Source organism: Symphalangus syndactylus, chromosome 4 (assembly GCF_028878055.3).
Source record: "Symphalangus syndactylus isolate Jambi chromosome 4, NHGRI_mSymSyn1-v2.1_pri, whole genome shotgun sequence".
Lineage (NCBI taxonomy): Eukaryota > Metazoa > Chordata > Mammalia > Primates > Hylobatidae > Symphalangus > Symphalangus syndactylus.
Genome location: NC_072426.2, coordinates 113,151,473 through 113,169,338, shown reverse-complemented (window position 1 = coordinate 113,169,338; position 17,866 = coordinate 113,151,473). Strand labels below are relative to the sequence as shown.

Genomic DNA, 17,866 nt, shown 5'->3' with positions numbered 1-17,866 from the left:
TCTCACAAGGCTCCAGGGGGCCTCTTTGACCCAGTGTCCCTCCTTGGGAGACAGATTAGTCCCTCCTGAGATCCCAGCCTTTTCTGTAAATATACCCTGCTGAATTGGTAATAGATGTGGGCAGAGACTTCATGCCCCGAACCCTTCAAACTTTATGGATTCTGAGAACGGTCTTGGCTGTCAAGAGTGACTTGTTATAACTGGATATTGCACATGAACTTAGGGTCTTCTCCATGTCCCTTTCCCCTAGTCAGGAATTGTGTCTCTATGGCAGGCATAGATCCATGAAGGGTGGAAGAAGCATTACTTACTGTGCCCGAAATACTCTCTCAAACTCTGGTGACCCAGTGACTGCTGGGGGCGTAACTTTGTATTTTAATCTTGCCTTTCCAACTTGCAAAGCAAAATAACCTGCAAGTAAAGGGAAATGTTGCGTTAAAGATGTGGCACATCATTAGTCATTAGTGAAATGCAAATTTAAATCACAATTAGATAGTACTACATACCTATTAGAATGTCTAAAATCAAAAAGACAGATGATAGCAATTAAAAAAGACAGACAGGAGAGGCTATGAGAGCAACTGAAACTTTCATACAATGCTGGTGGGAATGTAAAATGGTACAACCACTTTGAAAAACAGTTTGGAAGGGAGTCTTTTAGTTAGATATACCTCCAATGTATAACCCAGTCATTCCACTCATAGGTATTTCCCTAAGAGAAACGAAATTGTATGTCCATACTGTAGGGGCCAAAGCCCTTGGCCCCCTGGAGTTTCACTGAAAATCACTGACATGAGGCAGATTAATTAACAGAAGTTAAAAGAAAGATCACACACATTTATTTCATATGTATACATAGCAGCCTTCAGAACAAAGACCCAGCTCCACAGTGAGGTACAGAAGTTCATATGCCATCTTGAGGCTACAGAAATGTGAAAGGAAAATAAATCTCAGGATCCCAAAATCACTAAGCCAAAGGAAAAGTCAAGCTGAGAACTCCGGCAGGCAAACCTGCCTCCCATTTTAATTCCTAAATAAGATAGCTACAAAGCACAATTTGCCCACAAGGAAAAGCTTATCTTCACAGGTGCTGGACAGAAAGTCATCCCTCTGCTCATCTGAGACAAACGCATATCTGATTGCTTATGTAAAAATGTGCCGGTCGCAGTGGCTCACGCCTGTAATCCCAGCACTTTGGGAGGCTGAGACGGGTGGATCACCTGAGGTCGGGAGTTCAAGACCAGCCGGACCAACATGGAGAAACCCTGTCTCTACTAAAAATACAAAAAATTTGCCAGGTGTGGTGGTGCATGCCTGTAATCCCAGCTACTCAGGAGGCTGAGGCAGGAGAATCACTTGAACCTGGGAGACAGAGGTTGCGGTGAGCCGAGATCATGCCATTGCACTCCAGCCTGAGCAACAAGAGTGAAACTCTGTCTCAAAAAAAAAAAAAAAAAAAAAAAAGTAGATTCACAGAGCCAGACTAAATTGTGTATTCATGAAAGGCTTATCAAGGACTCAAAAGAATGCAACCTATGTCTCTTATCTATCTATGACCTGGAAGCCCCTGCTTTGATTTGTCCTGCCTTACCTGGACCAAACCAATGTACATGTTACACATATTGATTGATGTCTCATGTCCCTCTGAAATGTATAAAAGCAAGCTGTACCCTGACCACCTTGGGCGCATGTCATCAGGACCTCCTGAGGCTGTGTCATGGGCATGTCCTTAACCCTCACAAAATAAACTTTCTAAATTGGTTGAGACCTATCAGATATTTTGGGTTCACAGAAGCAATGCAGGCTCAGAACATGGCCAAAAAAAACAGGTTATGGTGGTAGGTCAGGTTTTAGTGGCAAGACAGGATATGGGAGGGGAAGAAGAGGAGGCTCAGCTAGCCAAGGGAGTCATGTTATGCAGATGAAATCTCACAGATAGCAGCTCCTCAGAGAAAATAGATGGAAAGTGTTTCTTCCAGATCTTTGCAGGTGTCAGACTCCATTAATCTCTCCCAGATCTGGACAAGGGAAGGCCTGGCTGCATTAATGGAGATTCTCCACAATGCAAAGTTCCCGCACAAAAAAGCAGCTTTGCAGGGCCATTTCAAAATCTGTCAAAGAAATCTATCTTGGGTAAAATATTTTTATTTCCTTCAGTACAAAGAATTGTACACAAATATTCACAGCAGCTTTGTTTGTAACAGGAACAACTCTGTGATGGCTAATTTTATGCATCAACTTGGCTAGCATATGGTGCCTAGTTGTTTGGTCAAACACCAGCCTAAATGTTGCTGTGAAGGTGTTTTTTTTAGATGTGATTAATATTGAAATCAATTGACTTGGAGTAAAGCAGATTACCCTCCTTAACGTGGGTGGGCCTCATCCAATCAGTTGAAGGCCTTAGGAGCTAAGACTGAGGTCCCCCAAGAGAAAGGACTTCTGCCTCCAGACTGCCTTCAACACCAGATTGTAACATCAACTTTTGCCTACCAGCCTTTCCTGCAGATTTCAGACTTGCCAGCCCCCACAATTGTGTGAGCCAATTCCTTAAAATAATTCTCCGTGTGTGTCTCTGTGTGAGTGTATGTATTGATTCTGTTTCTCTGGAGAACGCTGACTCATAAGAGTCTCCATCAACAGGTGAGTAGATAAATAAATCATGATGGAGCCATACAATGGGATACTACTTAAAAATAAGAAACAGGAATAAACTAATGGGATACTACTTAACAATAAGAAACAGGAATAAACTAATGGGATACTACTTAACAATAAGAAACAGGAATAAACTAATGGGATACTACTTAACAGTAAGAAACAGGAATAAACTAATGGGATACTACTTAACAGTAAGAAACAGGAATAAACTAATGGGATACTACTTAACAATAAGAAACAGGAATAAACTAATGGGATACTACTTAACAATAAGAAACAGGAATAAACTAATGGGATACTACTTAACAATAAGAAACAGGAATAAACTAATGGGATACTACTTAACAGTAAGAAACAGGAATAAACTAATGGGATACTACTTAACAGTAAGAAACAGGAATAAACTAATGGGATACTACTTAACAGTAAGAAACAGGAATAAACTAATGGGATACTACTTAACAATAAGAAACAGGAATAAACTAATGGGATACTACTTAACAGTAAGAAACAGGAATAAACTAATGGGATACTACTTAACAGTAAGAAACAGGAATAAACTAATGGGATACTACTTAACAGTAAGAAACAGGAATAAACTAATGGGATACTACTTAACAGTAAGAAACAGGAATAAACTAATGGGATACTACTTAACAGTAAGAAACAGGAATAAACTAATGGGATACTACTTAACAATAAGAAACAGGAATAAACTACTGATACCCCCCAAAAAATGAGTGAATCTCAAAATAATTATGCTGAATGAAAGCAAGGATTTTAAAAAAGAGTACTACTGAATAATTTCATTTATATAAAATTCTCAAAATGCAAATGGATCTATAGTGACATAAAGATTGCCTGGAGATGGGGAGGCCAGGAGGGAGGGGCCACTAAAGAGAGCAAAGACTACCTGGTGGCCATGAAGCCGACCATCCAGAGGCAGAACTCCTTATCTGAGGAGTTTAGAAATAATTGATCTTCCCTACATCTAAGGCTGGTTCCAGGCTTCTTTCCCCAAAATTTATACGTAACTAGACTTTCTCTACCTCTATACAGCTCCGGAATGCATGCATGATGACACTCATTGTGCAACCCTTGCTGACATTATGACACCAAAATGTCTACAAATGTAATCATTTATCATGACATGCGTGGCTAATATGGACCAAATTACCCCTAAGCTCTTGCTTTAAGGTCCATAAATTCCCCTAAGGAAAATCCTTCCCGGCGCGCTCAGTCCTCTCGCTGAGGCAGCCCGCTGCACTCTTCTGCAGCTTTCTCTCAATCTAATAAAACTTTCCTTTTCAAACCTATACTGTTGTCGGTAAATTCTTACTCCCTGTGGGCCAATCACTTTCCATTGCCAGGGCTCTGACACCTTGCCCAGCAGGTACAAGAAAACTTTGGGGATGATGGCTCCTGCCTGCCGAAGTTTCCCTGTTATAAAACAGTATGACTTTCTTCTCCTTCATTTCATTAGATAATCAACTCTGATGCCTGGGACCACCTTCATCTTGTGATGAGCTCTGTGGACTTCTTTCACTTCCACATCCATACTTCCTCCTCTGTCAGTCTTTGAGCCTTCAATAGGTCTTGCCTCCTGTCCTTAACTTCCTCTTTTCACCCCATAATAAACTTCTGGCATTGAGACAGAGCAAGGAACACTCTTAGGGACCTGCCAGCCACCTCAAGCATGGAAATAAAAACTCTTGAGTTCCTTCAAGGGAAATTCCAAGCACCTTGTTAGCCTTCAGTCCCGCTAAGTGAGAAGGTAATAATAGTTTAAATAATAGTCACCCAAATAAGATAGAGTTACAAGACGTTCGGTTCCCTATAGAAACTAAAGATAACGTCTTCACATAGGTTCTTGAGTTGTTCCTCAGAAACCAGGACCTCCACCAGATGGAAAATGCTGACCACTGTTACACAGACCTCAGCTAAGCGGGAACTGAGGACTGAATTCTGACCACAATTCCCTGTTCTAAATTTCTTCCTGAGGGACCTGCAGAGAATCACACACACAGGTTAAACCTCGTGAAAGGAAAATAAATCTCGGGACCCCCAAATCACCAAGCCAAAGGGAAAAGTCAAGCTGGGAACTGCATTGGACAAACCTGCCTCCCACTCTATACCTAAATAAGATAGCTATAAAGATTTTTTTTTTTTTAAGAGAGAGTCTCATTCTGTCACCCAGACTGGAGTGCAGTGGCATGATCTCAGTTCACTGCAACCTCCACCTCCCGGGTTTAAGCAATTCTCCTGCCTCAACCTCCCGAGTAGCTGGGATTACAGGTATGTGCCACCATGCCCAGCTAGTTTTTTGTATTTTTAGCAGAGATGGGGTTTCACCATGTTGGCCAGGCTGGTCTTGAACTCCTGACCTCAAGTGATCCACCCGCCTCAGCCTCCCAAAGTGCTGGGATTACAGGTGTGAGCCACTGTGCCTAGACCCCAGGTTAAACAACAACAAAAAAAAAACTACATAGCTCCCTCACAATTTACCCACAAGGAAATTCCTTGTGGACAAAGGACAGATAGAACTCAAAGTGATTCCTCTGCTCACTTGAGACAAACACATATTTGATTGCTTCCTTTGATTCAGTAAAAAGCTAATCAGAAACTCAAAAGAATGTCTCCTATCTACCTATGACCTGGATACACACTTTTGAGTTGTCTCGCCTTTCCGGACTGAATCAATGTACACCTGACATAGATGAATTTATGTCTCATGTCTCCTTAAAATGTATAAAACCAGGCTGTGCCCTGACCACCTTGGGCACATGTTGTCAGGAGCCCCTGAGGCTGTGTCACGGGCATGTCCTTAACCCTGGCAAAATAAATTTTCTAAATTGATTGTCTCAGATACTTTTTAGTTTAGAACCTTAACATTTCTTTCTGCTGACCCCAAGTTTTTAGACAAAGCCTTGCTCCCTTAACCAATTGCAAACTAAAGAATCTCTGAATCCACCTGTGGCCTCTAAGCCCCTGTGTCAAGATATCCTGTCTTTTGAGGCCAAATGCCTTATGCTTTCCTGAAATATACCTCTGCCTTTAAAAACCCTTGCTTGGGCCAAGTCTGGTGGCTCACTCCTATAATCCAGAATTTCAGGAGGCCAAGGTGGGAGGATCACTTGAGACTAGGAGTTCAAGACCAGCCTGGGCAACATAGCGTGACCCTATCTCTATAAAACAAATTTTAAAAACCCATTTAGGTGTGGTGGCTCACACCTGTAATCCCAGCATTCTGGGAGGCCGAGGCAGGAGGACTGCTTGAGCCCAGGAGTTTGAGACCAGCCTGGACAACATAGTGAGACCCCATGTCTATAAAATAAAAATACAAAAATTAACCAGGTGTGGTGATGGTGCACGCCTGTAGTCCCAGCTACTTAGGAGGCTGAGTAGGCAGGATCGCTTGAGCCTGGAAGGACAAGGCTGCAGTGAGCCAGGATCAATGCACTCCGGCCTGGGTGACAGAGCAAGACCCTGTTTCAAATAATAATAAAATAAATAAAATTATAAAACTCTTGCCCGAAAGCCATCGGGGAGTCAGGGTCTTAAGTGTTAGCTGCCCAGTTCTCCTTGCTTGGCACCCTGCAATCAATGCCTACCTTTCTGTCACTGCAAATCCTGGTGCTTGTGTTTGTTTCTGTGTGCTGGGCGAATGGACCCATGTTCACTTGGGTTACAGCAACTATTATTTCCCTTCACATTATTTCTTTCAGTTTTAGCTCCTTACCAGTTGTCTCCCCCACTATCCCCTTGTCTGACTTGTTTGAGTACCTCAATACCTGTTTCCTACTTGCTAATGTTTTAAAAATGGTTTCCTTTTAAAATTCCACACCAAGTGTGTAGTTTGGGTCTCTCCCTGTGTTAAGAGTATTAGAGGCAATGTGTTTCCTACTGGAACAGGATACGATCTCCCCTCTCACAAGAAGTCAATATTGACCCTGGTATAGCAAGGGCTCTCAAAGCAGGTTCTTCCCTTCCGCTAATCCCCTTCTGCTACAAATAAGCTGTTGTTTAGGATTTAAACATTGTCACTGAATATCTAAAGTGTGTAAATGCTGGCCGGGTGGCCGGTAGCTCACGCCTGTAATCTCAACACTTTGGGAGGCTGAGGCGAGCGGAACACTTGAGGTCAGGAGTTTGAGACAAGCCCGGCCAACGTGGTGAAACCCCGTCTCTACTAAAAATACAAAAATTAGCTGGATTTGGTGGTGCACACCTGTAGTCCCAGCTACTCAGGAGGCTGAGGCAGGAGATTTGCTGAAACCCAGAAGCCAGAGGTTGCAGTGAGCTGAGATCGCACCACTGTACTCCGAGTCAAAAAAAAAAAAAAAAAAAAAAAAGTGTGTAAATGCTTGGGATCGGAGTTTTCTCATTCATACTGCAGCCTGAGAGAGCAGAGCGAGGAGAAGGAATGTACAGATGGGCCCTGACTGTCTCCAACCCTGGGCTCCATCCCTCCAGGGCAGCATCAATCTGGAAAGGCCAATGACTCATGGGCTCAGCTAAAGGGATTTGTCCATTGAGGGGGAAATGAGGACTTGGCCACTCTGCACCTGCTATTACCGTTGCTTCTAACATGCTTCACAGCGTTGCAGAAAATACTTGGCAAGTCTTCTTGTTTCCACCTATAAAATGGAAATAATGAAAGGTATGCGCTCCTAGACTTATGAATTAGTAATGCACAAGAGCCTAGAGCTTCAAAATGAGGCTGGGAGTAAGCAAGCTTTAAAAGTGCTATCTTTTCTTATGCTAATTGCACCCAGTGGGCATCTGTTTGTGACACTAGCAAGTGTGAGTAATGAGCTTTAGTAAATGGAAGAGGTACTGAGATATCCCACCTACTCCCAGCCCAGCCCCAAGAAAGAGGATTCAGCTGGGCTCACCTCCAGCCCCAAGGGATAGAAGCCCTTCTATTCTCTCAGGTCAGGGGCCTCAGAGAGACCATGGCTATTTTTGGAATAATATGATGAGAGTGGGGCCGGGTGTGGTAGTTCGTGCCTGTAATCCCAGCACTTTGGGAGGCTGAGGTAGGTGGATCACTTGGGGTCAGGTGATCAAGACCAGCCTGGCCAACACAGTGAAACCCGTCTCTACTAAAAATACAAAAATTAGCCAGGTACAGTGTCGTGTGCCTGTAGTCCCAGCTACTCAGGAGGCTGAGCCGGGAGAATCACTTGAACCCGGGAGGCAGAGGTTGCAGTGAGCCGAGATTGCACAACTGCACTCCAGCCTGGGCCACAGAGTGAGACTCCCTCTCAAAAAAACAAAACAAAACAAAAAAAACAACAACGAAAACTAGCCAGGCATGGTGGTGCACCTGTAGTCCCAGCTACTCGGGAGGCTGAGGCAGGAGAATTGCTTGACCTTGGGAGGCAGAGGCTGCGGTGAGCTGAGATCACACCACTGCACTCCAGCCTGGGTGACAGAGCAGTATGTCTTAAAATATATATACATATATATGATGAGAGTGGGGTGCTATTTCATCTCCTTTTCTGTAGAGTTTCAAATTTATTTCCCTTATGAGTTGATTAAAACCTCTTGAGAATAATCTCCTTTTGCTTTGCCTGTCTTTCCTCTTTCCCTAGCTTTCTCCAGAGATACACATGTGCTGGGGAGAAACCAAAAATGAAATCCTAAGCCACCAAACAACTGAACAGACCCCCTCTTGGCCAAGGGAACCCCAGAGAGACCTGAGAAACTGAATTCCCTGCCGTGAGGGGAAGAGAGGCAGGACACACCTGGTTGTGCCCCCTCCCGTTTGGAGTTTAGGCACAACTGCCCAAGATTAAGGTTAAAATGGGGATCATAAGACTAACAAAGCCAGCTGCAGCAAGAAGACATCAAACTGTAGACAAGACCTAAGGCCTTGCAAGGCAAGGGTTAAGTCACGCCCTACAAACCATCAAATCTCATTAGGCCAGTCCTTTTAAATTAACCCAGTATGTGGCTTACTTTCCAACTGACTCTGGTATAGCATCAGATGACCTCTTTATCTTTTTTTTTTTTTTTTGAGATAGGGTCTCACTGTCACCCAGTCTGGAGTGCAGTGGCACGATCTCGGCTCACTGCAACCCATGGGCTCAAGCAATTCTCACACCTCAGCCTCCCAAGCGGCTGGAATTACAGGTGAGCGCCACCACGCTCAGCTAATTTTTTGTATTTTTAATACAGACAGCATTTCATCATGTTGCCCAGGCTGGTCTTGAACTCCTGGGCTCAAGTGATCTACCCACCTTGGTCACCCAAAGTGCTTGATTAAAGGCATGAACCACCACACCCGGCCACCCTTTCTCTTAATGTAAGCATTTCTTTGTGCTGAATTCGTCTTTAAACAAAGCTTTACTCCTTTAACAACTGCAAATTTGAGAATCTCTGAGTCCACTTATAACCTGTAAGCCCCCTGCTTTAAGATATCCCACCTTTTGGGGCCGAACCAATAGATACCTTCCATGTATTGATTTATGTCTTTGCCTGTAATTCCTGCCTCCTTAAAATGTATAAAAACTGTAACCCAATTGCCTTGGGACCACCCACTGAAGGCTTCTTGGGTTTGTGTTTTCTCCGAGCCATGGTCACTCATATTGGCTCAGAATAAACCTCTTTAAAAGATTTCACAGAGTTTGGTATTTCTGTTAACCCCCCCACCGAAGGAAATCAGAATATTGCACCTCAAAATATGACTGAACTAAAGAAGCCGCCTCAGGGTCTTTGTGACCTCTCCACTGCCTCCTGTCTCAACCTGTGGTCTCTACCAAGGCACAGGATGCGGCTGGGCAGTCCTCTGAAGCTCCCTTATCTACCTAGAAACCAGACCCCCTAAGACAAACACAATGGCCTGCCATCTCCTCCCTCAGACCTCATTATCTCATGTGGAAAAGGAGACCGAGGAATGCACACACCTGGACGAACTTTTCCACCAGATTAAGCCTACCCCTCTGACCAATCAAATTCCAGAGAATCATTGACAAGTTACTTTGTCTCCCAGTCCATTCATTCTCCCTAATAATCGTTTACTGCCACTCAAAAGAATTGTCTGCATTCCCCATTTCCTCCCTCCCCTGTGAAGAATGGTATACAAACTGCTGTACCCCTTTGGATTATTGGGCAACCATTCTCTCATGCTGTGCATATTAAAATAAATTGTCATACCCTTTCTCCTGTTAATCTGCCTTTTGTCAGTTGATGTTCAGTGAACCTTCAGAGGGTGAAGGGGAAGCTTTCTCTCTGCCCCTTACCCCCTGTGATGCCCACCCAGCCACAGCTGGGTTCCTTCACCCTGTCTCTACCTCTCCATGCAGCAGAAACTTCTCTCTTTGAAGAAGGACCTTAGGATGGGAACTGACAGTACTGAGTTCCTACATGGGGCCAGGAACTGTGGTGGGATTTCCTCCCCAGGGTCCCATTAAATCCTGTTTGATGGTAACACTGAAGGGCAGTGTATCCTGAACAGGGACACCCAGCCGGGAAGTGGCTAGACCAACAGATACAGCTCTGTCTGTCTTCAAAACCTAAGCTGCTTCAACCATGGCACATGGTGTCCTGACTCCATGAACACCAAACTTGCAAAAGGAGCAAATTCTGGTTCCTAATGCCAGCTAAACAGTTGTGTCTTCCTCTCTCTGTCTGCCTCTTACACTCTCTCTCTCCTTTGTAAACCAAAAATAAAATTCTAAGCCCCCCAACCATCTAAATGGAGTCCTCCTCTCAGCCAAGGGCATTCCAAAGTTAAAACGAGTTCAGGCCATGATGGGAAAAAGGTGTCAGATGTGCCTTATTATATCCTCCTCTCTTTGGAATTCAGGCATAACTGACCAGCATTAACATTAAAACAGACCTTAATGTTAGTCCAAACTGCACCATTTTGTAAGCCCCCTGCCATTTCACAGACCTTGGTCAAAGTAAAACATTCCATGGGGGTTCGGGCCCTGAGAAATACTGCCTAACCACCTGACCACAAGACACAGGAACATCTTTATCATACCCTGCCAAGCAAAGGCCCAACTGAAGAAATATCCCTATCAAATCCTGACAGAGAGCCCAAGGAACATCCCTGGCCAAAGCACCTGAACATAAGAACATCTTATCAATATTCTCCAGGGCAGCAAGCCATACTGCCCAAACCCCTCCCACCCATACCTATACATACCCCAGCATGTAAGTAATGGTTGGTTCTGGCATTAAGCTGGTCCCCCACCTCCACAGGTTTTTGTACTATACCTGTGTTGTTGTAAAGCCTCTCTCTCTCTCCCTCTCCCCCTCCACCCCTCTCCCCCTCCTTTCTCTCTCTCTCTCTCTCTTTCACCCCACCTTCCCTTTAAAAAACCTAACACTTAAGACTTTTTGTAGCAATGAGACACCAAATTCCAGCCTGACTCTAGTATAGCATCACATGACAGATAGCTGGCCTTGAAAGAAATTGAAGTATTTTACTCTAAAATATATTTCTTTGTCATATTTTGAAATGGTCCTGCAAAGTCGTCTCTTGTGGGAAAAGTCTACATTCTGTAGAAAATCCCTTTCCCTTGCCAGGTCTTTTCTCTGATCCAGGAGAGAATTAACAGAGTCTGGCATCTTTTCAAGTCTCATAAGAAACATTTACAATCTATTCTCTCCAAACGCTGCTACCTGGAAGCTTCATTTGCATAGTAAGAACCTTGGCCTCCACAACCCCTTATCTTAACCTAGGCACTCCCTCCTATGGATTTGAGGTCTGTAGATAAAACTCTTTTAATCAATTGTCAATCAGAAAATCTTTAAATCCACCTATGACCTGGAAGCCCATGCCCCACTTGCAGTTGTCCCGCCTTTTGGGACCAAACTAATGTACATCTTACATTAATTGGTTGATGTCTTATGTCTCCCTAAAATGTATAAAACCAATCTGTAGCCAGACCCCTTTGGGCAAATGTTCTTAGAATCTCCTGGGGCTGTGTCACCGGCCACTGGTCCCTCATGTTTGGCTCAGAATACAGCTTTTCAATTATTTTACAGAGTTCAACTCTTCATCAACATCTTTTTTTTTTTTTTTTTTTTGAGATGGAGACTCGCTCTGTCACCAGGCTGGAGTGCAGTGCCGTGATCTCAGTCCACTGCAACCTCCCCCTCCCAGGTTCAAGCGATTCTCCTGCCTCAGCCTCCCTAGTAGCTGGGACTATAGGAGGATGCCACCACGCCCAGCTAATTTGTGTATTTTTAGTAGAGACGGGGTTTCACCATGTTGGCCAGGATGGTCTTGATCTCTTGACCTTGTGATCCACCTGACTTGGCCTCCCAAAGTACTGGGATTACAGGCGTGAGCCACCGTGCCCGGCCCTAACACCTTGTCATTAAACGTTCCCTGTCCACCATTAACTATGTGGATTCACCCAGTCTCCTCTCCTCTCTCCCCACCCCTACCCCCACTCCATCCAGCCCCCTAACATTCTGGCCCCAGTTCACACAGCCCCATGCAGAAGCAGCAAACAGGGAAGATGAGCACCTCTGTCAGCCTTGGGACATCTGTGGACCTGCAGGCCTAGGATAAAGGCGCATTATGGTTTGGTAGCACCTGTGAGTCAGGATAGGTCGCCTTAGACCTGTTAAATTAGGTTTAGCCTAAAGCTGCCTTCTGACATATTTTAAGTTCGGCCTAAAGGTTTCTCCGTACATCATGAACTGTATGCTTCCATTTTCTGGGAGTCGCTTTCTTTTTCTGTCCATAAATCTTCTTCTACCACGTGGCAGCCCCAGAGTATCTCTGAACCTATTCCAGTTCCCCACGCCCAACTGTGAATCGTTCTTTGCTCAATTAAACTCAGTTAAATGCAATTTGTCTAGGGTTTTCCTTTTAACAGATCTAAGTGCTTCTTTAATTAGAAAGAAATATCCTGCTCTTCTCCACAACAGATTGTGTGAATCAAACCACACAACGTGAGTCTGAAGGTTCAAGATCTTCATACAATCTCAAAAGACTGGCTAGGCAAGACATTGAGCATGCACGGAGGCCTGGACTGGATCCTCAGCTGTGAGGCCTTCCTGCTTCTGGCTATTTGTGTAACCTGAGCAGTCTACAGCTTGGCCCTATTTCCTGGTACAGGCATACTTGGAAATATAAAGAAATATGCATGCTTGGTAAGAAGTCTTACACTCTTGCACTCGGACCCCTTTCCCCAGCTGACATTGTAGGTAAGATAATATGAATTGAGCAAATGTGACTCCCATGGAGTAAAAGCCCTCTATTTAACCAGGCAGTCGCGATATTGAATAATCCTAGGGGGAAGCTGTTTTAAAATTTAGAGCTAATTACTTAATCTAAAGCTCATATTTCTGAAGGAAGTTTTTTCAATCTGATAATCATACCACCATAGGCAGTTTATTTAAGAAAACACATTAATTAAAACAACAACGTTCAAGAAATCACAACCAGGTTTAGAAGCAGGCACGTTTCCTTTGGAACACTTGTAATTAATATTCACACCACTTCCTGCAGGTTAGCAGGCTACTAACGCTCGTTTGAACGGGCTGTGGGTCGTAACCACAGGTGATGTAGAATCGCTGAGCTCTGAGGCCCCACAGCGTTCCAGTTGGGAGAACTAATCTCTGAAATGTTCTCAGTCTCTGCTTGCCCCTGGGAAGGAGGGGAGCAGGCGGCATGGGTGACCCTGAGGCGACTGTGCTCTGAGGACCCAGAGCTACCTGCAAGGGCAAGTAGGAAACAAAACACCGGCCCCATCTCCCTCCCTATCTCGTCTCCCTATCTCCCGCAAGCCTTGACTCACACACACACACACACACACACACACACACACACACACACACACACACACGAACTTCCCATGCCTCTTACTTTGCTGACAGGCCGAGAGAATAGAGACAGCAGCCAGCAGGATCGAGTTCCCGGCCATCTTTCTCACGGAACTATTTGTAGAGCGCAGGGGAAGATAAGAGGCGCTTCTTGACTTTGAATGCTGACCTTCCTTACCGGGTAAACAAAGTTGAGGACCGAGTGGAGGGAAAAGGCTGATTCAAGCGGCTGAATGACCTTTGCTCTGGAACAGAAGTCAGGAAGGCAGGCAGGTCTGGGGCTGCCGGTCACAGATCTTTATGGGGCTGGGAGTTGCTTCCGGCGTTTGTTTAAGCCTCTCCCATGCCAGCGGGCAGGGCTGCAGCTCACTGTGGGACCAGCCCTCCAGCCGCAGTGCCAGTTACGCCATCTTCTCTGCCAATGCACAGACTCTCTGGATCCCTTTCATCCCCACGCCCTTCCCTCCCAGGGCCTTGCTGAGACCTTTCTCACCACCTGTGGAAAAAGTCAGATGGAAGTACTTACTTAATCCTGTTGAAATTTTAAATGCTAATTTAAGCCAGTTCTAATTTATTCACGCTCTGAATGGCCGATTTAGGATTTGAACCCAGTCTAGCAGATTCCAGCTGTGCCCTATCCCCTGCACCAGGCTGCCTCTCACTGTCACCTAGAGACTCTGATAATAATCTTACTTTTTTTTTTTTTTTAAGACAGGGTCTTGATCTGTCACCCAGGCTGATGTGTGTAGTGGCACGATCATAGCTCACTGAAGCCTCCAACTCTTGGGCTTAAGTGATCCTCCTGCCTCAGTCTCCCAAGTAGCTAGGACTACAGCCACAAGTCACTGTGCCCAGCCATTTTTAAAAAAATAAACCAGCTGGGCGCGGAGGCTCACACTTGTAATCCCAGCGCTTTAAGAGGCCAAGGAGGGCAAATCACGAAGTCAGGAGATCAAGACCATCCTGGCTAACACTGTAAAACCCCTTCTCTACTAAAAATACAAAAAATCAGCTGGGCATGATGGCACACACCTGTAGTCCCAGCTACGCAGGAGGCTGAGGCAGGAGAATCTGCTCTTTAGAGATGCAGATTCTGGCCTGGAAGAATGGCTTATGCCTGTAATCCCAACACTTTGAGAGGCTGAGATGGGCAGATGGCTTGAGCTCAAGAATTCGAGACCAGCCTCGGTAACATGGCAAAACCCCATCTCTAAAAAAAATACAAAAATTAGCAGGGCATGGTGGCACATGCCTGTTGTGGTCCCCACTACTTAGGGGGCTGAGGCAAGGGGATTGCTTGAACCCAGGAGCCTGGAACTGCAGTGAGCCAAGATCGTTCCACTGCACTTCAGCCTGGGTGACAAAGTGAGACCCTGTCTCAAACAAATAATAAAAATAAAGACGCAGCTTCCCAAAAAAGAAAGCTGGGGGCCTTTCCTCACCCCATCCTACAGCACCATTAGAGGTGTATGTCTTGGCTCAAGCTGCTATAACAAAGAAACCATAGACTGGGTGGCTTACAGTAGCAATCTATTCGTCACAGTCCTGAAGGCTGAGAAGTCCAAGATGACAGTGCTGGCCAATCAGTTCCTGGTGAGGGCCCTCTTCCTGCTTTGCAGAAGGACACCTTCATGTTGGAGAGACAGAAAGAGCAAGCTTCCTGGTCACTTCTTATTATAAGGGCATAGATCCCATTATGGGGGTCTATGCTCATAACCTCACCTATAGCTAATTATCTGCCAAATGCCTGATAACATCACGTTGGGGGTTAGGGTCTCAACATATGAATTGCAGAGGGGACACAAACATTTAGTCCATAGCAGGGAGCTCCCAGTGTCTGCTGGGGAGGGCAGTTGCCTCAGCCTCACACAGACCCTACAATTTAATGACACAACCTTGGGTCTCTCTGAGCCTCCATTTGATAAGATGGGGCTAATAAGAGCTGAAGAGAAATTTAAATGATATAGTCCTATTCTAAGGATTGAATTAGTTAATACTTATAGAGCACTTAAAACAGCACCTGGCATATACAAATGTGTTCTGTGTGTCTGCAAAATAAACACACAAAGTATCTAGACAAGTACTTAGCATATAATGTACCTAATGTTAAAAGATACTTTCAGAGGTAAAAATCATGCCTTTCATACAATATGAAATGAAAACATATCAAAATTTTTATGTAACTCATTCATGAGGGAACCAGTAAGATGTTATAACCAGTTCAAAGGAGAATTCATGGAACTACACATATATAGGAAAGAGGGAATAACAAAATTAATGTATAAATAGTTGCAAGCCAGGTCTGCTCAAAGTTTCTTGTTGGTCTTCAGGCTTCCTTGGCTGTTTGCTCTTGAAATCATTGACAACTAAGATTAGATAAGAAGGCAGAGCCAAGAAGCCAGGGCAGCACCAAAACATTCTTGTATACTCAGTTGAATAGTTTTGGGCTTCAGTATATGGCAGAGATTCTAATCTGCAAACTAGCTGCCCTGAACCCATATCACCATCTACTATAATAACCTCCCAAATGACAGATCTCGAAGGAGAGATCTACACTAGGCCTGTAGGCAGGCAGAGGCTCTCAAAGTCAGAGAACTGCTCGGGAAGAGAGGAACAACAGCAGGAGGACCTGAGCAGAGAAATGTGGCCCTGGCTGATGACTGTAACTTTTGGGTGTTGGTAACTCTTATTTTGAGAGACTCTTGAGTACACCTGTACTAGTCAACTGGTTTAAAAACTACAACTTGCAGCCGGGCGCGGTGGCTCACGCCTGTAATCCCAGCACTTTGGGAGGCAGAGGTGGGCGAATCACCCGAGGTTGGGAGTTCCAGACCATCCTGGCTAACATGGTGAAACCCCGTCTCTACTAAAAATACAAAAAAATTAGCCGGGTGTGGTGGCAGGCGCCTGTAGTCCCAGCTACTCGGGAGGCTGAGGCAGGAGAATGGCGTGAACCTGGGAGGCGGAGCTTGCAGTGAGCTGAGATGGGGCCACTGCACTCCAGTCTGGGTGACAGAGCAAGACTCCGTTTCAAAAAAAAAAAAAAAAGACAACTTCCCAGGTTCTAGACAAATCCTGAGGTTCCCTACTGACTTCTCCCAGCCGATCTTAAGTCAGTCCCCCAAATCCAGATTCTAAGAGATGGTTGACACAAAGTAAAAAAATAAAAAATCAATTAATCAATAAAACCTCAAGTGCTTCAAAACCCCATGCATCTATTTAAAAAGATCTTCATTGTCAGTATATGTAGTTATTGCCTCTAGGAAAGTATAAAAGAATAGAGCATTGGATAATGAAATGTTTATCACCTTCTGCAGTGATAAAATTTCCAGGTGACCCACAGCTGAAATACGGCCATAGCATTAACAAAAACTCACAAAAATTAGAGTTTCTCTGTACGTTTTCCCTGGATTGGTTGAAGAGGAATGGCATTTTCCCTGAATGTTGTTCCCATAGATCCTTCTAGTATGTTCCATTTATTACATTTTTCTATGAAAAGGAAAATAAGAGGACGAACAGCATACTGGTAATTACTACGGTTTGAATGTTTGTCCCCTCCAAAACTCATATTAAAATTTAACTTCCATTATAATGGTATTAAGAGGTAGGACAATAAGAGGTGATTAGGCCATGAGAGCCCTGCTCCCATGAATGGATTAATGTTGTTATCATAGGAGTGGATTGTTATAAATGTGAGCTTGGCCCTCTCTTGCCCCCTCCCTCTCCCTTTGGGATGATATAGCACAAAGGTCCTCAGCAGATGCCAGCACCTTGATATTAAACCTCCTAACCTCCAGAACTGTGAGAAATAAATTTCTTTTCTTTATAAATTACCCAGTGTGTGGTATTCTGTTATAGCGACAAAATGGAATAAGACAGTAATGATAGTAAAATGTTTTTAAAATATTTTTATTATCTATGTAAACTCAAAAGAAACCTAAAAGAGTTTCTGAGGACTTTGGTTATTACTGAATCACTGTTACCAAAATTATACTCTAGGTAAGGTGAAACAGAGAGGCCAAGATTTGATCACATAAAAAGAAACCTGAACCATGTAAAAGAACTGCTTTCGTGAAATGTAAACTCTAAATGTAACTCTTTCAGTATAATTTTGGTAATAGATGAAAAGAAATGATATATTAAACTATAGAAATGTTTTTCCTCAGCCGGGCATGGTGGCTCACACCTGTAATCCCAGCACTTTGGGAGGCCAAGGTGGGTGGATCACCTGAGGTCAGGAGTTCAAGACCAGCCTAGCCAACATGGTGAAAACCCATCTCTACTAAAAATACAAAAATTAGCCAGGCATGGTGGTGCACATCTGTAATCCCAGCTACTGGGGAGGCTGAGACATGAGAATCACTTGAACCCAAGAGGTGGAGGTTGCAGTGAGCTGAGAACATGCTACTACACT

General features: G+C 44.3%; 1 protein-coding gene across 3 annotated transcripts in view; it reads right to left on the bottom strand.

Annotated features, from left to right (window-relative positions):
- Positions 1 to 13,930, bottom strand: part of MGST2 (microsomal glutathione S-transferase 2) — a 38,070-nt gene extending 24,140 nt beyond the window's left edge. Inside the window, exons 1-2 of one of the 3 annotated variants that reach the window (XM_063638211.1) lie at positions 13,496 to 13,930; positions 312 to 411 (exon numbers count right to left, since the gene is read on the bottom strand). In XM_063638211.1, the coding sequence (XP_063494281.1) occupies positions 312 to 411; positions 13,496 to 13,553 (158 nt within the window). In that variant the 5' untranslated portion in view covers positions 13,554 to 13,930. The remainder of the gene's footprint in view (positions 1 to 311; positions 412 to 13,495) is intronic. The other 2 variants (XM_055275963.2, XM_055275961.2) reach the window with 2 other exon arrangements.
- Between the last annotated feature and the right edge of the window lie 3,936 nt (positions 13,931 to 17,866).